General features: G+C 37.5%; 1 protein-coding gene across 1 annotated transcript in view; it reads right to left on the bottom strand.

Annotated features, from left to right (window-relative positions):
* The window catches only part of DPYD (dihydropyrimidine dehydrogenase), a 768,719-nt gene that overhangs the window by 85,380 nt on the left and 658,601 nt on the right, over positions 1 to 24,738 (bottom strand). Inside the window, exon 20 of the mRNA XM_023641574.2 lies at positions 20,657 to 20,836. Coding sequence (XP_023497342.2) covers positions 20,657 to 20,836 — 180 coding nt within the window. The remainder of the gene's footprint in view (positions 1 to 20,656; positions 20,837 to 24,738) is intronic.

Here is a 24,738-nt window from a genome sequence, read left to right as displayed (position 1 = left end):
TTTAATTTCCTAAGGAATGATCTGATCACTATCATTTTCATCTGGCAGTCCTAAAAAGCCAATATTTACTGATGAGATCGATATAATCCATATTTACACTACTCTTTTCTTTCCAACTCAAATGTCTACATATCAACATCCTCATTACATTCTGTCTTAGATGAAGCATCCATTTCTTTCCAAGGCAATACATTTGCGGAAAAATGCCCTTAGTATGAAGATGTGTTTACAGATGCCTGCTGCAATGATCATATATATGTGTGATGTGCGTGTGTGTATATATATATATATATACACATATATATATACATACATATACACACACATATAGATATATACAGATACAAATATAGATTTTTTTTGATGAATTGGGTTAAGTTTTGAAATACTGCCACACTTTCCTTTTCTAATAGGCTCTATTGTCAACTGGTAGCAGTTAATCACTCCTGAATCAGGTTATATTGTTCTAACTCACTTTCTATATTTATTCAGCATAATAAATGAAAACCTCAAAAATACTCTCTGATGGTGACTGGTGGTGTAACTCTCATTGTAGTTATGGTGTGTCTTGGATTATTGTTTGACTTTACATACCCACTCCACTGAAACTTCCTCAAAGACACCCTTGGAACTCTTCATTTCCACCCCCAAGCTCTGCTGTTGCCTCATCTCACCACCCCCAGATCTCCCATTTTACACCTTATGGCACCCAAGAAAAACTAAGAAGGGGATAAAAATCTAAGTCACTTTTCTGGGGATTTTTCTTTGGCCAGAGTGTGAGGCTAGGTATCCTCTAGGGACTTGCAGAGAGAAACATATAGGAGTATATACAGGAAATACAGAAGCACTGTAAAGGTAGGGGAGAGTACCCACATACAGATCTAGGGTACTTTCAGACACCACTTGTAGGTTTTCTGTTGTTCTTTGCAGACCTGCATACATCACAATGCTTAAATAAGAGCCGTATGAATGGAAGCTTTGCCTGGAATAGGAATGAAGATGCTATAATGCCCTTGGCAGGTGTATCTAGGGCTTTGCTTGCCATTAAGTGTAAATCAGTTGTTGTCTGGTACCTTGGACAGTAATAGGCACTAGAAGTCTGCAGAGGTTGCTTACCATAGGGGAGTCTAAAGTCCCTTGAAGTACCCAGTTACTGCCTAGATGAATGATTTTTTATGAAATTAAGGTGACTTACGAGAGAAAGAAGGTAATATTCACATCAACAATTTGGCTGGGCATACAGCCAGACATCCACACACATCTAGACAAGCCCTGCAGCTGCTGAAGGGGAGGCCAAGCGCTGGGGAGAACAAAACAGTCCATGGGAGGCCTCTGCAGACCTCAGGATCCAGGCTTCTCCCCATTGTCTGAAGATTCTCTCTTCTCCCTTACTCTCTGGCCCTCTATCTCAAACAATTTCAAAGACATAAATCAGCAGACCAGGGCTAGGCTCATGAAAGCAACTGGTGGAGGGTATATATGCATATAAATAAACATATGAGTTCATAGCCCAAACTGGATTGTTCTAGAGGAGCTAAAAGTCAAGTAACCAAAACAAATGGGCAGAAGAGGTGGAGGGAGAAATGAGCTCTTGATCTCTGCCAGTAAACAGTGAGTGCGTGGTGAGGATCACCCAGTTGGCAGGATGGCAATGAGGCTAATGCTCTTGATGACAGTGGTTAAGGGCCTGAAGAAAGGAGGTGATATGCCTGCCAAAGCAAAGATTTATCCCAAGCCCAGTGAATACAGGGGAGCAAGCAGGCGTCATGTTATTCCCAGTACAATTGACTGCCGAGGTCACTGGAAGGGAGGTGGAAAGTTCACCATTCTTGCCCAAAGATTAATAGGATCTTAATCTGCTATCTGTCAGCCAAGAAACAAATATAAAGCACTAGGACCACTGATCCTTTCTGCAGAGGATGAGCAGTGGAGGCAGTGAGACGCAGTAGGCAGTGTGCAGGTTTTGTGAGCACATACACCTGGGCGATAATGCTGCCCCTGCTCTTGCCAGCACGGGAACTCGGGCAACTTTCCTAACCTCCCTAAGTCTCACTTTTCTCAGCAGAAAAAAGAGAATAATGATTCAAACCTTGTAAGGATTGTTGTAAGGATTAAAGTAGGTGACACAAAACACCCTCAAAACAATTGGTAGTATTACATAACAACCAACTGAAGGCATTTTATTTTTATTGTTATTATCATAATTATTAATTCTACTTTTCTTTGGGCAAATAAGCTTGAATTAATGAACTGACTCTAACAGCTTTGTCTGTTTTACATGATGAATGGTAATTACTGAATGGCAGAAGCAGAACTTAGCCTAGCTTGGCACTCAGTGGGTGCAGTTTAGCCATGTCACTGGTCCCCCTGGACTAACATGATTGATCCTAATGCTAAGACACAGGATGACAAGACCACGTAAGATAGTGTTCACTGGAACAAAGGAATTCTTGAAGTAGAAATGTTAGTGTCCAGAGAAGGTATAAGAAAGTTTTCAAACTAAAAGAATCATTGTGTTTATGACCATGACACAAAGAGTCAAGAAGTTGAAGTGAAGGAAGAAGTTATGACCCACAGAATTTGAAGCATCCTCACTGTCACATGCGTAGGTAGAGGATGTTGTTACATTTCTTCATAGCCTTCAAGGTCTCTAGTCAGAGTAGGAGAGGGGGATTCAGATTTTATAAACTCCGGAGTACACATGTTAATGAGAGAAGAGTGCTTCATTCTTTCCTTTTTTATTAAAGATTGGCACCTGGGCTAACACCTGTTTCCAATCTTTTTTTTTTTTTTCTCTTCTTCTCCCCAAAGCCCCCCAGTACACAGTTGTATATTCTAGTTGCAGGTCCTTCTGGTTGTGCTACGTGGGAGGCCACCTCAAAATAGCCTAATGAGTGGCGCCATGCCCGTGCCCAGGATCCAAATCAGCAAACTCCTGGAAAGTGGGGTGCATGAACTTAACCACTCTGCTATGGGGCAGGCCCAGAAAAAGAGTGTTTCTTACTCTAGTTAATAGTTTTTTGTCATCCTCCAAGTAATAAAATATTTAGCAATCATTGTATTAAGTTCTGATGAGCCTAGAAAAGCTAAGAAGAAGAGGGAAAGACATGACTTGAAACAGAGTTATAGATCTGATTTCTGTGTGTGGAAATTCATATAAATTTGTTTTTGTTGCACTGGTTTTGATAACCTGCCATAAAACTTTTGTTAATGCTAAGAGGAAAGACATAGCTAACACTATAAATTCACTTAGATATCTCTGCCTTACATATTTTGGTAGCAAATTAAATTTATCACTTCATTATCCCTTCCTGGCAGTTGGAAGTTGTAGACTTTAATGGAAGGTGCCAGGGTTGCTAATAGAATCTTCCCGTCACAGATGAAGGAAATGTAAAAGCAAAACTCACAAAGATTTGATGGGATTTATGCTAAAAGACAACAGTACCCAAAAGCACAAACTAAGAATGAAGCCTGGGCCCTACCACGGGATGGAATTAATTATCTAACAGATTTGTAACTCTTTCTCCACTATAAATAAAAATGCAGCAATTTTCACCAGTGATCACTTGGCCACAGCCGTCGCCTATACATAGACTGGAATTAATGAGAACATTTACATAAAGCCTTAGACTGTTTTCATCCCTCACGACATAGTTCATCTGTCCCTCCCCAATTGCTCCTGCTCCCCCAGGTTGAGATGGACACTGTTCCTTGCTGCTTCTATAACTCTGATAGCATAATGGCAGTTAATGCTGAAAGGAGGTGTAGCTAAGTGGTTGTGGGCACAATTTTCGCAATGAACAGAATCAAATTTGCATCCTGCTTCCACTGCTACATACCTAAATCACTTTAAGTCTCAGTTTGCACTTTTGTAAAATGGAGAGATATATATGTATATGTATATATGTATACATATAAATAACAATGTAAAGCATTTAAAGAATGTATTACTATTATTATTTTTTTTTGCAATTGACTATCTTTTGATAATAAAGGGTTTATCTTGTTCATCACTCAACCTCAATTATCTAACACAATGCCTGGTATGTAACAGATACTTGATATTTGGTTAATGAATAGATATATATATTTTTTTTTTTTTTTTTTTTTTTTTTTTTTTTAAATTTATTTTTTTTTTTTTTTTTTTTTTTTTTTTTTTTAAAGTTATGATTTTTTTTTTTTTTTTTTTTTTTTTAAATACTTTTTTTTTTTTTTTTAAGATTTTATTTTTTCCTTTTTCTCCCCAAAGCCCCCCGGTACATAGTTGTGTATTCTTCGTTGTGGGTTCTTCTAGCTGTGGCATGTGGGACGCTGCCTCAGCGTGGTCTGATGAGCAGTGCCATGTCCGCGCCCAGGATTCGAACCAACGAAACACTGGGCCGCCTGCAGCGGAGCGCGTGAACTTAACCACTCGGCCACGGGGCCAGCCCCATGAATAGATATATATTTAAACAATTAAAATCCAAACTCTAAAGTTTCGGAGGTAGGCAGAGATACATAAAATAAATTCTAAGTAGTACCCGAAATCAAATCTGTCCTAAAAAGTGTGTGAGTTCAGAAAATATGTGTGATATTGTTTGTGCCATAACTTTTTAGGAGACGCATCTTAGAAAATAGGAAGTAAAAGCAGAAAGTTGAAGGAAAAAATACCAGAATCAGAATACAGTTCTTGACTTTTTACAACTTTGCAATGGTAACGCCCCATGAAATGCACAAAATGTACCTGAGTGAATGGAAATTCAACCTCAAGAGTTTTTTCCCTATTTCTATAAATGTTATAATTTTATTATCCATTAATAATCATGCTATTACAAGACAAAATGTCAATGCATATATTAAAGCATGAGAAATGTATTTGGCTTAAAAATTCCAGACAAATGTCCCACTGGGTTTGTTTGTGTAAGGGTGGGTAGGACATTAGGGCAAAGGAGCCCAGCACTGCATGTAACACTCTATCAGCAATCAATTTAAGGTTCTGTTCTGGGAGCTGTGGCCTCAGGCAAGGCCAGCTTTTGTTAACAGAAGCTGCAGGCACTGGCTGATCCTACAAAGCAAAGCAAGTTGAAGGCCTACCAAAGGACCTAATCAAATTCTCCATCTTTAAGAAGCAGCTTCTCATTTGCATTGTGATGCCGCATCCCTTACCTGCGTCACCCCTCAAGGAGCCAGATGTTCCCCTTCTCCATTTCTAAGCCCAGCCAGCCTCACTGATGCACAAGGCCTAAAGTATTCCAACTCCATGCCCAGCTGCCAGCAAGCTGGCAGACGGAAATACATTTGTTTATGCCCCCAGCCATCCATTTTCTTTAAGCTGATTTCCAGCCAAGATTTTTATCCAGGTACCAGTTATTCTTTTCCAGTGGTTAAATTCATAAGGATTTTAGTTCCCAAAGGCTACCTGATTAAAAATAATTTGGTCATAAAAATTGCCTTTAGTATTTCTCATATAATATGTCTTACTTTGACCGTAGAAGTATTACTGGATGCTTGTCCTCTAGTTTCTCGCAGTTACTTGTTTACTTTTTAAAAAATGTTAATTTAATATATTTATGTATAGTTACATACAGTAAAACACACAGATTATAAGTATACAGTTGGAGGAGATTGGACAAATAAATATATCCAAGAAACTGTCTCCTTAATCAAGGTATAGGACATTTTTATCACTCCAGAAAATTCCCTTATATCTTCTTCCAGTCTCTGCTTATCACTGTTGTGATTTCTAATAACATAGATTTGTCTTTCTTATTCTTAAACTCCACATAAATGGAACAATTTAGTAAGTACTCTTTTGTGTCATGCTTCTTTCCCTTAACATGACGTTTTTGAAATTCATCTATCTTAGCTTTAAGGAGATGTATTTTTATTTGTCTTGGATGAATACCTGGGAGTGGAATTGCTGGGTCTTATAAGAAAGTGGCGAAGAGTTTTTCAAAGTGGTTTTAGCATTTTATACTCCCATTTGCAAAGTACAAGAATTCTAGTTGCTCCATATTCCTATGAACATTTGATGTTGTCAGTGTTTTTAACATTAGCCATTCTAGTGGATGCGAAGTGGTATCTCATTGTGGTGTTTTGCTGCACTTTCCAAGGTCACCTAAGCATTTTTCTCTGATTTTCCTTACCCAAGTTTGTCAGTTCTTACCCAGTGCTGTTCTTCACTTAGGAGAATATCATTCCTAATCATAGGCCAGGCTACCTAAATTATGGTGACGTGCATGGCCACCTGTGTGATGGAAAATATGGTAATGGTATGGTATGGTAATTCTAATGACAAAAGACGCATCTACCAAAACATTTCCTTGATCCCTTCCTGCTAAGCTTCCTTTGGGTTTTCCAGGAGGGGCAGAATGAACCACCATCAACACAGCATCACAGACAGGTTTATCAGAATCTTGGTGAATTAATTAAACAGAAGTCTGCTCAATTTTGGTGCCAATGGGATAAAAGAGGAATAAAGGTAAGGGAGAGGGGCTATGGAATGTCTGTCTTTGACTCTATCTTGTTTCCCTTATCAAACTGCCATCTTCTCTAGGCCTTGACTCCTAACTAACCAGTTAAAGCATTTCCTTAGCCCAGGGAAGTTATCTTTAAAGCTGATTAGAATCAAGTGCATCTATTCTTAAATGATTCAAAGTAAAAAAATACTCACCACATTTCATATAATTTAGGTTAAATAATTTTTTTTAAACACAGTGCAAATCAATTGATCTGTCCGTTCCTGTTGCATCCTTCAACTGCTGAATATTCTATATGGCATTTCACAGAAATATGATTTGATTTGAGAACATCTGCAGCAGTCTGGAACACATTTTCCCCTGTACTTGACTTTTAGCTCATTATAGCTCTCAGATGTTCTCTCAGCGATCCTGTGACATATTGGAGTGTTACTGAACAAACATCAGTGAAGCCTGTGTCTTAAGCAGTGTCAATCTCAGTTGAAAATGTTTCAGTTTTCTTAGCATCAACACTAGAAGAATTTAATTAACCCAATGAAACTTTCAAAATGATAGTTAATGCATGTAAGAAATGAGAAGTCAGAAGAGTAGGGGGAGACTGGATAAGTGCTTAGCCTCCCGGAAGCTGATGCCTGCCACCCTCAGCCTGTGCTTAGGCAGCCCATGAGCAGCCTTGCTGCTCTGTGCAGCTTCCTACATTTCGCCATGAAACCTCTGGCTTGCTCTATTGCCCCTACAGAGATGGAAAAGGTGGAGGTGGCAACTACTGCTGTCACACTCTTCTGGTCCCCAAACAAGGTCAGCTTCCAGCCTCTAATCAGCTCCCATCCAGCTGCTCTCAGGTTTTCAGTAGGTGGGGCTGGGAGACCAAGGTCAGAAAAGCGCTGTTGGCAGTGACACGGTTTTCTGCCCACTGCTGCTATTACATTAAGGAAGCAGCTGGTGAGATAATGTATGCCAAAGTGCTTTGTAAATTATAAAGTCCTTATATAATTGTCAGGTTTAATCACTACTGTTGTTTTATTCCTAAGTTGCAGGAAGAGCACTGAACTGGGCTACTGGGTGGCAAAGTCCACCAGAAAGCTGAATAGATGGGTGTGTAGGGTCCAGAGGGAGGTCTTTTGTGAGAGCACACATTTGGAAGATAAGGAGAGTAAAATTGGCTTCATGGGTCTGATGAGCACATACAGGAATACGAGAGCCATGGACAGGGAAATACTAGTACTATTATTTAAGGGCCAAAAAAAGGGGAGAGGTCCTCAAAGATTAAGTCCAGAAAGATTTTCTTCAACACAGAAATATTGTTTACCCCCAGGCTTTTGCCATGCTCTCTGCCTTAGCCTGGGGTATTCTTCCTACACTCACTAGAGCTTAAGTTTCAGATTATTCTGGAAAACATTCTCAAACTCCCCACCACCCCTGCTATCCTGTGCATACCTCTCTATCACTGTAATTATCACACTATATTATAAATAACTCTTTAATCGTCTACTTTCCACACTGGCCTGTGATTCTTTTAAGGAAACGCAGAGTTATGTTACTCTTATTTGCCTCTATAATGCCTGACACATACCAGGTGCTAAAATTGTTTGCTTGATAGAAAGTAAAGGAGAAACCAGGAGAAGAGTATTCAAAAATCAAAGAAGAAATTTCAAATATAAAGGAGTGGTCAATGGTTGAATGTAAGAAGATCTAGTAAAGTAAATAATGGGGAAATTACTGGATTTAGTAATCACTAAATCACTAACTTTAACAAGAACAGTTTTAGTGATTTTTGGGGATGGGGATGGGTAGAAATCCAATTTTGATGTGTTGAAGATAGAAAAGCAAATAAGGAATGAGAGACAGTGAGTAGAGACAATGTTTTATAGAACCTGACCTATGAAAGGAAGAAGAAATTCAGACCCTATTACTTATTTCTCTCAACAATCCTATGAGATGTATATTATTATTCCAAGTTTGAGGATGAGGAAATGGTGGCTAAGAGAAAGTATCTAAGTTGCCCAAGGCCTCACCACTAACAAGAAAGCAGCTGTGCATAAGGTACACACTCTGCTGTCTCCTCAGTTGAATTAGGCCAGTTGTTGGGTATCTTCACAATAACTTATTTAAAACTAGGTATGATGCAGGAATAAATGTTTTGATGTATGTATGGTTTGGAAAAAAGGCTATCAGGTATCTTTAGGCACTTTGCCAATAGATCAGACACAGGTTGGAGCCATATAATGGGCAACTGCATTATGGTACTGGCTGCCAGCATGTGGGAAGAGGTGCAGAAAGGACAGTGAAGATCGCTAAAGATGAACTCTTCCATTTTACAATTTTTCAATGGGCAACAGAGCTGTCAATCCCTCTGGCAATAGCTACACGTTATTTGGAATTCTGTATTAATCCTCACCGGTTGGTTGTACTGCGGCAACAATCAATCCCAAAATCTCAGTGACTTAACACAATAAAAGTTGATCTCTCACTCCAAAAAAGTCTATTATGTTTCTGGATGTCCTATATGTGGTGTCGCAGCAATCTAGGCCATCCATTTCATGTTGCTACCTTCTCAACATGAGACTTCAGTGTTTGCTGTGTCAAAGGATAGGAATATGGAGAACCAAATGCCAGGTCTTAAATGTTTCCGCTCATAATCACATACCATACTTCACACACATTTCATTGACTAGAGCAAGTCACCTAGTTTTAGGGACCATCCAAGAGGCATGGAGGTTTACTGCTATAGAACTAGGAAGTATTAGTGAGCATCACCCATGCCTACTACAAACACCAAAGGCATGAACAGAGTAGAATAATCTTGCAGGCTTCTTCTATATCTCAATGAAAATTGTATATAGTAGAACTGGAATAATTCTGTTTTCCTAGGAAGCCTGGATTACCACAAATGCCATATATTTACTTTTATTAGTTTCACTTGAGCCCTGCATTAAATGGAAAGAAAGACTTGGCAACATTTAGCTTCTAAAAGATGACCAACTTGATAGTCCTGAAATGATGGGTGACATTCTACAGCTCTGTTGGACTGGTCCCACACAGAGAATAACTGCCAGCAGAGAATCTAGAGAAGGTTCCATAGGTTGAGATGAAATAGGATAATATTTATAAGTAGGGAAGACAAGCAAAATGCTTTAAAGATGTGTGGCAACAAATCTTCAAAAGGCATGATCTTGACATGGTTTGCTGGGAACAACTCACAGCAGACCTCCCAGGTGGGGGGCTGGGAGCGAGGTCTTCAGGGCACTTCCAGTCTATGAGGCAACTTCACAAATAGTGCCTAAAGCTGCAAGTCAAAGGATCTCTGTGCAGCATTAGTCACATTCTCTGCACAGGTTGTAGTAACATCTTCTCAAACACATTTCTAGGGGTCACCTGTGACCATGAAGCACAGACTACTATAGAGTACAGATTTGAGATACTAATAAGATTGTTTTCCAATATCTATACAGCAGAAAATAGAGGGGATATTGAGAAGTTGGGTGGTTAACTAGATCAATTTAGACAACCAAACAGAGTAATTAGGATTCTAAGGAGAAGAGGAAAGGGGATGATATTTCATCTGGAAATCTAAACTGATTTGGTTAACTATGAGATTACCAATTATTCAGTGCAACTGAAGATGTCTCGGCCTATCCTTCCTAAGCTTCTAGGTTTTCGGTAAAGCTGTTCAATCAGTTACAATCCATATAAGCTGAAAACAAAAACAAGACAAAAACAAAAACCTCCTATGGTTTGTTTTGTTTGATTTTTCTTTTTGCAAGTCAGGTCCCCTTTTTAATTTCAAATGGTAGACATTTAATTTTTTTTCTCAAATCTTAGATTAGGACAAATTGGCATAAAGCTGAATATAATTAGAATTTCTGGTGACTCTTTACATGATCAAAATGACTGCTTTAATTACCAGAAAATTGTATCTTTTATCTAATACTCCCTTTATTTAAGTAGGCAGATGGGCTTAAACAGAGATATAACAAACACATTTTTTCTCAGTGAGAATCTCAGGGGTATAGCTCAGAATTACAGAGAGATATTTTGCCTTATTTCATGAAATCAAGATTAGGAACAAAGCTAACCAGTTTGCAATAAATGTCCACTGATTTTGTAGAGTTCCTAGGAGAAAGGATAGGGGATGAGTTCAAGGATAGTATTTGAATTCAAATTCTATCTTATATGCTATAGTAACCATTTCTTTGTAAATCCTCAATCCCCACCCAGAAAAAGAGAAATCCTAGTCTTTTTCCCTGGTTTAAAAGTAACGTCAGAATTAATGTGGGTAAGTTGTGCTGAAGATGAAAAGCACTTTTACACAAGTTCTAAGTATATAATTAATATTAATAAGGTGCATTCTGATTAAAGTAGTATATTTGATGAAGTATGAGGAATTATACTTAACCACTTACTTTCATGAAAGTGACAAAGGAAATAATTGCATTTGTGCTTGGCAATTAGATACCAATTTTAAGAGTGAGGAGAAATAGGGAATCATAATTTTTAAAAGCATGGGATGAAGGTAAAGCATGATGGGACGCTGGCAACACAGCAAAAATGTTGTATAGTTTACATTTTATTTCAGGCATAGAATGGTAGACCACAATGAGGCAATTTCAGCTGTTATAAATCCAAAAGCTCATTGCTGCCCGGATTCCTAGACCAGGCAAGCTGTTGGTGTTCCACACTCAGGGAAGTAGAGAGCCACATTTTGCAATGTCTAGTCCTGTGTCCAAGCTCATTCAGGCATTGCCAATCAATTGCACACTTCTGATGGGCTTGGCTTTAAGTTATAATTCTCCTCTACATAGCACTCCCAGGTAGTTGCTACCAACTGATCAGATCTTCCTTGTGAAATGAATCTACTTACCCCTGAGATGGGAGAGAAACCAAGCTGAGAAGGCATATAAAGGCATAAACTATTCTGGCTATAAGCAATGCAAAACCACCTCTTTATATAACACGGAAGACATCTACCAGCACCTGTTCTAATGGTTCAGGTTAAATTCTGATATTGTTACTCTGATTTGGCAACAGCAGTAGGCCCCTCCTTTCTACCTCTTTTCTACCTAGTGGTCCAGTGATGGACCACTCATGCCAGTTTACCACCCAAACTCTGAATTAACAAATTTATCTCCATTTTACCTGGAAAGTGAACATTTCTGAATTGTTTAGAAGCTTTTTTTGTGAAAGAGCATGGTGCAAAGGACAAAGATGCTAGCTTTTGACCAGATCAAATAAAGCTAAGCTAGTGAGATCATGTTATCAATAAAAGGCCAAGAGAAAGTACAAAAATAATGTGTAAGTATCAGCTGAAAAATCTACACAAAAGATAGAAGAAATCAACTTATTGCTCAAATGTTCATGTTTACCCTAATATCATCTATATATTTTGTATATGCGTTTATCACATATCATATTACCCCAATATATCTGTCTATCTGTTAAAATTAATTATAACAATAACTGCCACGTATTGAACGCCCGCTATGTGCTATACACTTTGCATATATGATTTCTAATCTTGATGAAGCAGCTGTGAAATAGGTATGATTATCTCAATCTGTCATTACAGAAATGGAGGATTGTGGGATTCATGTAGCTGGCCCAAGTTCACCCAGTAGTAAGACATTGAGCCTGGCTTCAAACTCAGACCTACTAGACTCCAAACAATGTGTTCTTCTCACTATAGCACACTGACTTCTTTGTGGGATCATTATACATTAATGAGATGTTCAGACGCTCAGAACTACAGGAGGGGGGCTATCAAATCTTGTCCAACACTTCTTTCCTTCTAAGTACAAATAATCACCATTTATAAACAGGTGTCTGACTCATTCTTAAAGGACATGGCATTTCAGCATTCTACCTAAGATACTACTCATGCCATTTGATGATGTTTAGAGCTGTAGATAAGATGTAGATAATATCTATGCAGTAGACTCTGATTTGGTAATTTTGGAAGGTTTGAACTTCCAGGAGCTGGTGTTTTGTGGTTTTTTGGGTTTTTTTTGCCATGTTCTATGAAATAAACTAAAACAATCAAAAATATTTAGCCTTATGCAATCTGGCTACAGTCATAGAAAGTGACCTCAATAATACTGCTTTCTACTTCAATCACTACCCAAGCAACTGATGGAAATGTAATATGTCATTTGGAACTTTTCTAACAACATAATGTATCCAACTGGCAACCCCAGGGAGAATAACTGCAGGGACAAAGCTGCAATGGGAGAAAATAACGTGGACAAGTACTGGGCCATAAGATGAACTTGAAGGAAAATGGTTTTCATCTCCCTCACTCCCTCTTTTCTGGGCTAGCTCTGAAGGTGGTGATTAGAGAAAGGAGCAAAAAACGGTTATCCTAGATGGACAGGAGTTAGCTTCAAGATCCTATGGCTAGGCTCCTCACTATGGATTTTTCACTGTAAGATTCCACATACTTGTTGATAAGATTAAATTATTTCAAATTATTCCAGTTTACACTTATAAAGTACTATATATATTTATTCTGGCCACAAGTTCTTCATGAGATATGAGTATTATGGATATTTTCTCCCATTCTGTGACTTGAATTTTCATTTCCTTAACTCTGTCTTTGATGAGAAGTTAATTTCAATGAAGTGTGACATCAATTTTTCTCTTGCATAACCGGTTAGGGCTTTTTGTATCCTATCTAAGAAATTTTTCCTTATCCCACTGTCACGAAGATACTTACTTACGCTTTCTTTGAAAATTTTATAGCCTTACCTTTTTACTTTTATATCTATGTATATTTAAAATTACTTTTGTGTCTTGTGTGAGAAAAGAATGAGGTCCATTTTTTAAATACACATATGTGGGTGTCCATTAATTCCAGCACCATTTATTGAAAGGATTTTCCTTTCTTCATTGGATTGCTTTGGCACCCTTGTCAAAAATCAATTACGCGTATATGTGCGGGTCTATTTCTGGACCTTCTATCTGTTCCATTGATTTATTTGTCTATCTGGACACTAAAACACACTCACTTGATTACTGTAGATTTATAGAAAGTCTTGAAGGCAGATAGTTAAAGTCTTCTAACTTTGTTCTTCTTTTTCAAGATTGTTTTGGCTATTCTAGCTCCTTTGAATTCCAACGTAAATTTTATAATCAGCTTGTCAACTTTTACAAAAACATGTGTTGGGATTTTGATTTGGATGGTGATATATCTACAGATCAATTTGGAGAAAACTGACATCTTAACATATCTCTTCATTGATTATTCTTCATTAATTTTTCTCAGCAACCCTTTGTAGTTTTCAGTGTGTGGATAGTGCATATACTTTAATTTGCTCCGAAGTATTTCATGGTTTTAAATACTATTGTAAATGGTATTTTAAAATTTAGTTTTCTGATTGTTCATTGTTCCCACTGTTCGTATAGAAATACAACTGACTTTTGTGTATTATTTTTGTATCGTGAAACTTTGCTAAGTTCACATTGATTTTAACAGTATTTTTATAGGTTCTTTAGGATTTCCTGCATACATAAAATTACCATGTGCAAATAAAGACAATTTCAGTTCTTTGTTTCCAGTCTGGATGCCATTTATTTCTTTTTATGTTCTTATTGCACTAGTTAGGACCTCTAATACATCACTGGATAGAAGTGGTGAGAGTGGACATTCATGCCTAGTTCTTGATCTTAGGAGAAAAAATTTATTTTTTCATGATTAAGTATGATGCAAGCTGTAGAATTTTTGTAGATGCCCTGTATCAGATTGAGGAAGTTTCCTTCTATTACTAGATTGTCTAGGGTTTTTATTATGAGTGGATGCTGGATTTGGTAAAATGCTTTTTCTGCATCTAAAGATTTGTACCCAGAATTTATAAAGAACTCCTAAAATTCAATAAAAAGTAAACCAAATTTTGAAATGGGTGAAGGATTTTAATAGATACTTCATGGAAGAAAATATATGGATGGCCAATAAGGACATGAAGAAGTGTTCAGCATCATTAGTTTTCAGGGAAATGAAAATTAAAATCACAATGAGATATCAACATACATGTACTAAAATGGCTAAAATTAAACAAACTGAGAATACTAAATGTTGTCTGGAATGTGGAAGAACTGAAACACCCATCTCCAGTTGGTAGGATGTAAAATGGTATAACCACTTTTGAAGTCTGTTTGTAAGTTTCTTATAAGGCTTATACATCACCTTATGATCCAGATATTACACTCCTAGGAATTACTCAAGACAAATGAAAATGTGCTCACAAAAACACTTATGCCTGAATATTTATTTCAGATATATTTATAATATTTGAAAAGTGAAAATAGCTCAAATGTCACTTTGGATGAATAATTAAATTGTGGTATATTTATACAATAGAATATCATTTACCAATAAATAGAAATGAATTACTTAACAGCCACAACAACATGGATGAATCTCCAAAACATTGAGCTGAGTGAAAGTAACCACACACAAAAAAAGTACATTCTGCGGAATTCTAATTATATGATGCTAATGAATATGAGCAAAATAATCTATGCAGATAGAAACTAGACTGTGTTTGCTTCTGGTGCTGGGGAGGAGGGACAGATAATGGCTGGGAAAGTGCAGAAGGGAATTTTCTGAGGTGTTGGCAATATTCTATATCTTGATAGAAGTAAGGATTTCATGGGTGTATGCATTTGTCAAAACTCATCAAATGGTTCATTTAAGACCAGTGTATTCTTTCTTTATGTAAATTGTATCTCAATTTAGAAAAATTAAAATCATGACAATATAAATAGCATGGAAGACATAAAACATTTAAAGTTGTGGTGAATAGGAGATACCACTCTCTTCTTCTCAGACTCTTACTCTTAGGACTTTTGTAATGCTCATGCTCATGACATTACATATTTCTCTTGAACACTTCTTTGTTCTCTATAGTGGATAACATGCCAGAAACAAACAAATAAATAGTTAGACATCTACATATAAAATCACCACAACTAGATAACCATGGCTTTATATAATCCTATTACCTTGGCTTTAAAATAACAAGAGCATCATGCATCTGGTCATATGTATGAACCCATTTTGTTTTCTATCATCAAAACAAAGCCTTGTTTTAGGAGTTGCCATACAAGCACCAGGACAGTTTTCCTCATTTTATCCTAATGAAAGCTTTTTAATGAGCACAGATTATGTTCACTTAATATCAATGATATGTATTTCATCATATTTTAATACCTACTGAAAGTAACTTGGCACATTTACTGTTTTCTTCTAAACAACTTCTGTTCTTGAAAGGGCCTGGCTGGAATTTTACTGATAAATTGGCTTTCTTTTTCCTTCTAAAGAAGGACACCACATATAGTTTGTGCTATTTAATTCTATAAACATGTAGCATTGTGGTAGGTGCTTGAAAATTCAAGTAAGTATAAGTAAGACATGATCTGTGTTTTCAAGATGCTCATAATGAGCTTAGTAATGGACAAGAAGACGTACAACTACAAGATAATGTCATAAGTGCACTCTAGTTATATGAACAAAGGGTTATAGTGTAACAGAGAAAAGAATGACTCAACTTTCCTGGAGGGAGAGAAACAGGGTCATAGGTGGGTTCACAAAGGAAGTGACATTTAAGATAGATCTTAAAACAAATGAGTGATTGATCAATATATTCATTCAGCAATTCAGCTACCATGCTATTGGTCCTACAGGATAGATGTTGCATCAGGCACTGGCACACAGTGTGTGTTCTAGGCCCTCAAGAAGCTTATTCTCTAGGAACACTGCCTAGCAAAGAAGGGATAAAGGTTGCTCACCTGCCTACCTCACTCTTTCCACTCTGGCTTCTTTCCATCTCGTTCTACCAAACTAGACTCAAGCACAAAAAGGGACTTCAAATTCAAAGTTATCCTTTTCCTTTTACATTCTTTTCATTTCCGATGCAATGGGAAAAGGAATGGCTTGACAAGTCAAATCACCACTAATTTTAATGCTACCAGTTAGTCCTTTTCTTACAACATTCATTTATTCATTCATTTGCTTATTTAAGCAGCATTTATTAAGCCCTTACTGTGGATCAGTGGGTGTCCAAGGAGTTGGGATGCAAAGAAGAATAAAATGAGTGAGTTTGCGGTCTAGTGGAGGAAACAGACACGTAAAACTTCAAATGTTATGTGACACCTGTTGCAACAGAGGTTGAAGAAGAGAAGGAGAAATTAATTCTGGTGTAGAGGTCAGAGAATAACTCAAAGAAAGGAGATGCTTGAGAATTTCACTTCAGTAAACTGGTAAGACCTTCCAGATGTAGGAAGCAGCATGTGAAAATGCATGCAGACTCTCAGCGATCAGTAGCCTTGGCCTGTGTTGTTTCCCCTTGCTTAGGAAGGCAAGAGCCCTAGCTTAGGAATCCTGCTTTCATTCCAAGCACAGAAAAGTGAAGTCGTTTTCTTCTCTGCTTTCTGATTGCACAATTTTCTATTCTAATATTGGAGCATCCAACTTCTTTCATGTTTCTCAAGCAAATAATCTCAACATAATTCTTACTTGCTACACCTAAAAGTATCAAATATGAATATTTTATTTTCCAATATCACTGAAATATATACTTTGCCTCAAACACTAAAGGAGAACTTGTGGATAAAGGTGTAATTGCTGTTATATTCTGATTTAAGTGTTCTTTACAAGCCTTATCTGAAATTCTCGGGGCCAAATCCATCTCAGAATTCAGAGTTGTTTTTTGGACTTTGGAAAAGTAAAATGGTGCATACACCACATTTTACCTAACACTCCCAGCAAGGTGTGGGGTAGCAGCCTGGAATCAAACACATTAGGCTCTCTGCAGTAAACATTTAAATGTTCGCTCGAAGAGGAATAAATAAAGACTATAAAGAGCCTCACATCAGTTGATGCCAGGTTTGCTGCCAAACGAGTTATGAGAAACATTTGGTTTCAGGGCTTTTTGGATTTCAGAATGGTTAATGACGGATGGTGGACTTGCACTGTGACTATCTTCATTTCATAGTCTTAAAAATAGATTTAGAGAGATTAATTAACTTGCCTAAGTTGCCTGGCTAGTAAGTAATGAAGCATCATGTACACCTAACAGTCTTAGTGTAAACTCTGCTAGTAACCACTGTCCTGTATGCAGCAAGCAATCACTTGACTTTTATTGAGTTGCCTAGGTTTTTGCCAGGGAGAAGAGGGATTAAGATAATTTAGTAAAAAATAACACGGTGTTTTGCTACTGAGTCCCTTCCTTCCTCACGATACTGTGAATAGTCGCTGCTTCCTTATCCTCCCAGATTTCCTCATTGCTGACAGTCTGCATGGACTCTGGATGTCACATCTTTGCTAGTGAAGTGTCTCTGTCCTCACAATTCTTTTTGCTTACCTGTCTTTGACCCAACTGCTCCCTAATTCCCTGCCCCTGGTTCCTCACTGGGAATTTTCAACCTTTGCCTGTTAAGAACCCAGTGTGTTGCATGTCTGGATTTCCTCTCCTCACTCTCTTTCTGTTTCTTTTCTCTTCCAGCTCAAACTCATTTATTGCCAGCTTCCTTCACCAAGAGAAGCTTGTGTTGTGTTCACTGCTAACTTCTCAATCTCTGACTATATTCTGCTGCTGCTACCTTCTGTATTCCTTTTGGCAATGTGGATCCTTGGATCCATCCATCAGAATCACAACATTAAAACACAGATTCTTGGACTCATTTTTGCCCAACTGAATCAGGATCTCTGAGAGTGGGCCTCCAAGCATGCCACGTGGTTTTTAAGCACCAATAATTTGAGATCAAGAGGTCTGTGGCATGGCAAAGTTGGTGACTGCTCTTCCATGGGATTTGCTCTCTTACCTGCAGGCACAGATGTACATAACTTGCACCATAAGACCAGAGCAAACTATAAATGCCTGACTTCTTGCCCTTCCAAAGCCCCCTGAAGAAACATTGTTTGGGAAATTTAATTAATTAATAAGTGAGGTATACACAGGAAGAGTATATTAAATATACTAATTACTTGAAAGATAACATTACTAATTTGACCAAATCCTTGTTTCCATGGCTAAAGTCTCATTTTCTCTCTATCTTCAAACACTGAATTGTAATTGGTTTCTTCTAAATTTCGACTCTAATTTATTTTAGCCTGACCTCTGAGTGAAAGATTAAGTAGAGTAACAATTGTACTTTCCAAACAAATCTTTCCTGTCTAAAGAAGCCAGCTACTTCTAGTGGATCTTTCTAAATAGGGTCTACGTCTTTTCTTGTTTTCCCCATAGCATGAAAACAATGTAAGAAGCAGCATCTTGTTCTGTAGTTAATGAGAGTATAATATGAGTTGTTTTCAAAGACACACACACACACATACACACCAGCAGCACTAGGAAGGAACAATTAAGAAGCCACCTGCACCTTGGGTCCAGAGTGCTCTGATTCAGTATCAGGGATATTAACCTAAAGGGGATAGTCACCTATTGTTGTAGTCATGTCAGCCCACACCAGAGAATCCAGGTGCATAGATCTATTACCAGACCATCTGCTTGTTCCTCAACTTAGTGTTGGGAAATGAATTGCTAATGTAATAACGTAGGCAAAAATCTTTTTTTAAAAAACAAATGATAATGCTGAATATTACACTTATGATTTTCAGGAAGGCTAGGCTTACCAAAATAAAGTCTGAATCTAGATTCAAACTATCAGAAAATCAATTTCCACTTATGTCATTGACACAAGTGTCTCCATTATCATCCATCTTTTATTTGAATACGTAAGTTTTTAAATGAGTGTGGAAGTCCTTTAAAGACAAAATGGCACAGCATAATGCAGCTACTTACATTTCAGCTTGCACGGCAACCACTCAAATTTGAGACAATGCTTTTATAGATAGTCATAAACTATCAAAACTATCACGTCAGAAACAATTGAGATATTTACATTGAATGACTTTAAAGTTATTTGTGAATTTTTGTTTTAGTTATGAACAACCTTAGGATATTGATAGCCATTGATAAAGGCAAGACCACACACTGTCTAAATACTGCAGACTCAGTTTATGATAATATGATTAGTTAACTAATAAGGCTGCTTAGGCACAGTGTTGCTAATTACAATATTATAAATATTAATGTCACCCAGCCTTTCTGTTTGATTGCCACTCATGGAGTCATTCATCACGATATTTTCCTGGAATCCACACTGTAAGATTTTATTTCTTTCTCCCTTTTGTTTTTCATACCAGACTTGCAATCATACATATTATTCTTCAAGAAGCCCTTACTTTTGGCTATCTGTTAGGAAAGGAACAGTGATATTTTCCATCAAAACTAGCCAAATACAAGTCAGTTATAAGATGTTTCTTTCTTCTTTCTGAGTCCCTAACCCTCCCATCCAAGGCACAGTACCCAGGGTTTTGGTTTTCTATTCTTTTTCATGTGACCTGTTTCAAGTTAAGATTCATTTGAATTATTAAATGCTTCCTTAAAGAATCTTTTTATACTTGCCTCTCTTTTTTTAAAGTTAATTATTGATGTAGTGACAAGCTGAAAAGACTAAGAATTATAATTTTTTCCTCCCCTCATTCAGGACTCAAGAAACGTCTTCTGACAATGGTTGTCTATTTAGAATAATACAAAGGAAACACAAAGGCAAAATGCTGAATGTTGTTTTAGAAAAGATTTGCTAAAATCACTGTATTATACAAAATGTAAATGTAGTATATATTTCTCTGAAAATAGCAGTTAGTGAGAAAGTTGGGACATAACCTTTTGAGCCCAGGTTTAACCACATAGCAGAAGTAGTTACAAAAGATACTGATTAGATTTTAATTTTAAAAACTTCATCATATTATTCAGAGCTTCAGTGATTTGATTGTCTTGAAAATAGAAAGGTAATGTTATAATTTCCAGAGCTTGTTAAAGAATAAAGAAATCTCCAGCCTCCCACTGGAAAGAATGCCAGTCATCACCACAGTATGCAAGAATTTGGAGGCAATTTACACTACAGACTTCAATCTTTCTCTTTTATATGACCTTGTGTTATACAGGTTTTATAAAAATGTAACTCGCAGACCTATCACATAGCCGTAATCAAGCCTCCTTCAGAATGATTCCACTGCAGAAATCACATCCAACAGGCACTGTGTCTCCTCTGTGAGTGAGATGGTTGGAGAGCAAACAAGAACTGAAACAGAAAGAGACCGATGCAGAGTTCTCAAGGACAACACCGGAGAGGTGAGCACATACCTTTCCTATGAGTTCAGGAATCCGAGGAACTGGTTTCCCTTTCTGGTGACTCACGGTAGCCGGACTCTGTCCATCCCAGTCTTGCAGTTCTTCAATGCTTTTCAGATAAAGCAGGGCCTTGAGGCCAGTGCAGTAGTCTTCGATCACAGTGAAATCCTGATTCTGAATAGCACTGCATACCTAGAAAATATGGAGAAACCAACCAAATGTCAAACGAAGAGCTAATTCTCCAAACGGACTCACTTTTCATTTATTCGACAAAATTTATGTTATGTGCCAGGCACTCTTCTAAGCATGACATATCCATCATTGTCTGGGAATGGGAGTGGTGGAGAGGGAGGGACTGCAAAGGGGCACAAGGAAACTTTCAGGGATGATGAATAATTTCCATAAACTTGATGTGGTGATGGTCATACAGGTGTATACACATTTCAAAACATATCAGATTGTACACTGTAAATATGGGCAGTTTACCGTATGCCTGGTATACCTCAGTATACCTCAGTATGTTTAAAATTACATTCAATTAGGGGCCGGCCCAGTGGCATAGTGGTTAGGTTCATGAGCTCTGGTTTGGCAGCCTGGGGTTCGTGGGTTGGGGTCGCGGGCGTAGACCTACACACTGCTCATCAAGTCATGCTGTGGTGGCATCCCACACACAAAACAGAGGAAGACTGGCACAGATGTAGGTCAGGGACAATCTTCCTCACACACACACAAAAATTACATTCAATCAGCTGAAATTCCAGAGTCAAATTTAGCACAACATAAGAAAGGACATTTTAACTCTCTTATTTTCCTCCTTTAGGATGTACTGCCTGGAGATAGTTCTTGTATCTGGGGCTGGAGTGCCATTTATCAGTTAACTCAGCCATCATTACTCTTGCCTACCTCTTTAGCCTCATCTCCTGTTGTTCTTTTTTTTGTTTACTGTACTCCAATCACACAGTTCTTTCCTCTTTTCCTCAAATTTACCACATTCTTTCTTTGTCTTAAGACCTTTCAGAAGACCTTGCTGCCTAGAATGCCTTTCCCTTCTTCACATGGCTAACAACCAGTCCTTTCTCAGTCTCATGGTAAATATCACTTCTTCAAGGAGGCCTCCAGGAGCCCACCATAGGTTAAGGCCTTCTTTTTCTCATACATTTTCTTATAACTATTGCCTGCTTATTTGATTGACAGCTCACTGCCCAAACAGACTGAAGCTTCAGAAGAGAAGAACCTACATTTATCTTGGTCAACCCAGTAACTAGCACAGAGTTTATCACTTATTCTGCTGTCAATAAAAACATGTTGAATGAATGGATAATCCAGAAGAGATTTTTTTAATTGAGTGACCATATGTCAGAAAATAGAGAATAAAATATTTGCAGCATTATGGAAGGCTGAATCTGAGAAATTAGGATCCTTCCAACAAAATTATACTTGAGCATTTGTGTTGGGATTTGAGTTAGAGCTTGAAGAATGCGGGCTTAGATAAGCACTTGCAGGATGAGTATTTCCAAAGATACCTCTCCAATTTGGGGACTATGTGTAGACTCCAGAGACTCATTTACAATGGCTAGTAGGACCTCTTCACCCAGATGGCCCACCATCAGTTCAAATTCAAAATTTACAATATAGAACTCCACATCTCTCCTCATCTATATTCTAAATAAACCCAAAGGAGGAAACTCTTTAAAAAATTAAGCAAAGCAGAACTCATTTCTATTCCATTTTCCCAGAGGTTAACTCTTAGCATATAACATAGTTCCTGGCAATGGCAGCCAATGAAGAAAAATCGTGTCATACATGAACGAAAATGAGGAAATACCTGAAAACAGGAGAATAAATCAGATTCTATTTCAAGGTCTCCTAAAACCTTCTGGGTCTTCAATAAATTTTATTGTAATCCTTGTGCCTAGCATACTATCTGATATCTAGCTGTTGCTAGGTTGGTTGAGAGAATTTATTGAAAACACACTAAAGGGGTTCCAGAAAAGAAGATGAGAAGTAGACAGAGGAGAGAAAGGGCAGAAAAAAAATATACCTATGAGTTCTTAGCAAGAAGTGGTAGTGATTTCATGATGTGTATGTAAAAAAAGGCCAAGTATGGAATTCTGGGAACACTGGCACTGAAAAGCAAGGCTAAAAAACATCATGAAGGACACTAAGCAGAAGAGATCCAAGACAGCATTGAGAAAGATCTCAAGTGCTGCAATCAAGGACAATAACATCAGACCTGAAAAGCGATCCTTCGATTTAGCAATCAGAAAGACACTGACCGACATTTGCATTTATAGAGGAGAAGTTCTACAACAGGGCAGAAGCCATTTCACATAGGTTGAGGAATGGATACGGATTGAGGAACTGAAGGTATGGAGACAGACTGCTCTTAGAAGATTGGCTCCAGTAAAAGAAAGAGGAGAGCTAGGCGTATAGGTAGGAGGGTTTTGTATCTTATTTTTTAAAGGATGGAAATAGCTATGTTTTAGGGAGATGTGGCCATTTTACCTTTCAGAATAAGACACAATGACTTCTATGTATTAAATTTCTGTCCAAATTGGCTGAATGATGGTGTGACAAGAATAAAACAACGTAATATCTAGCATGAAGTGAGCTCTTATTATGGGCCAGGCATCTTGTTAAACATCTTTTAATGTATAATCTCATTCAGTCCTCAAAATAACCCTAAGAATTAGGTTTAATTTTTAGTCCTACTTTACAGATGAGGAGACTGAGTCTCAGAGAAATTAAATGACTTGTCCCAGGCCACCTGGCTAGAAAGTGGTGGAGCCAGGATTCATGACCATGCGCTCTAATGTGACTAAGATATAGTCATTGACAGAGGAAAACTGTTTTAATGCAACTACAACTATCTTTTCCTTCAACTGTCCCATGAACCGACACATTTTAAAAGAAAATGATCAAATTATTTTCAACTCAACTATAACTATTGTTTTGAAAAATTCATACTGCTAGATAAAAACTGTCAATGTCCTCCTATTTTATTTACCTTCTTATTTGTATACTATGAGTAAGAACAATGAACCAAAACCGAAAAGCAGAAACAAAAAAACCCTTCATTTCCTATTTTGAAGTGCCATATGTTATTACAATGTAGGAAAGAACACCGAATAGCCATTAAATACAGGCAAGAATATTTTCTATGAAGCCCATTTACATTACATAAAAAAAATCTGTTTCTCTGGAGAAAGAATTTGAGCATTAATTAGGACTGTTAGAACTTTCTTAGAGTTGATGTTTTTTCCAGAACAATTATAAAGCATATCATTATAATTTCCTCCACAGGATTTTTCTTTTTAACTGTAAAAGTCAACTGATGCTTTACTCTTTGTTCACTGTGAGATTCTATTTTTTTGTAGTATATGCTTATCGGTATACTTTTACTACAGTCTTAAAATAGTTCACCATATGAACGTAAGAAATCAGATTTTGAAAATCACGTCATGTCATGTCGTTTATGAGATGTTCATGACTGTTGTAAAAACCTGGTGCTAGAAGAAAGAAACCTAGATACTTCGCATAATCTGTATAAGTAGCACAGTTTAATCTCAGTCATCCTTGATTTTTCCAAAAAGAAGATACAAAAGCCACTAATTCTCTCAATCCACAAACATGGCGCAATTTGTATACAGTAGACCCAGCCAAGTGGTGTTGGAATGATCAAAATGTAGACTTTTAAAAAGTAGTATTTTAACCATGCAAGTACATGGTAGGGCCTAAGGCTAGGAAGACTCTCTTTCCCACCCTCTCCTGGGCTCTTTATTCTATAGTGTTAGTGTTCCACATAACTGGGAGTTATAATGAGCATGGAAGAGGACACAAAACCTGAAGAGGGAGGAGAGACTATAAGATGGTGAGTGAACACAGCTGGGATGGTGTGCTATGCTGGAAACCCTGGAAGCCACCATTAGACATAGGTGCCAAAGGGGACGACTTCAGATAGGTTTCATCATAAATTTAGCAAACGCCACCCTATTTCTATACCTTTCCAAAGTGAGTAATTTAATTTTTACTTTCTGGTAAGATTAAACATTTATTTTCCTGGGAGAATTTCTGGTAGTAGGCACTTTGTACAT

Source organism: Equus caballus, chromosome 5 (assembly GCF_041296265.1).
Source record: "Equus caballus isolate H_3958 breed thoroughbred chromosome 5, TB-T2T, whole genome shotgun sequence".
Classification (NCBI taxonomy): domain Eukaryota; kingdom Metazoa; phylum Chordata; class Mammalia; order Perissodactyla; family Equidae; genus Equus; species Equus caballus.
This window is presented reverse-complemented; position numbering and strand designations above follow the sequence as displayed.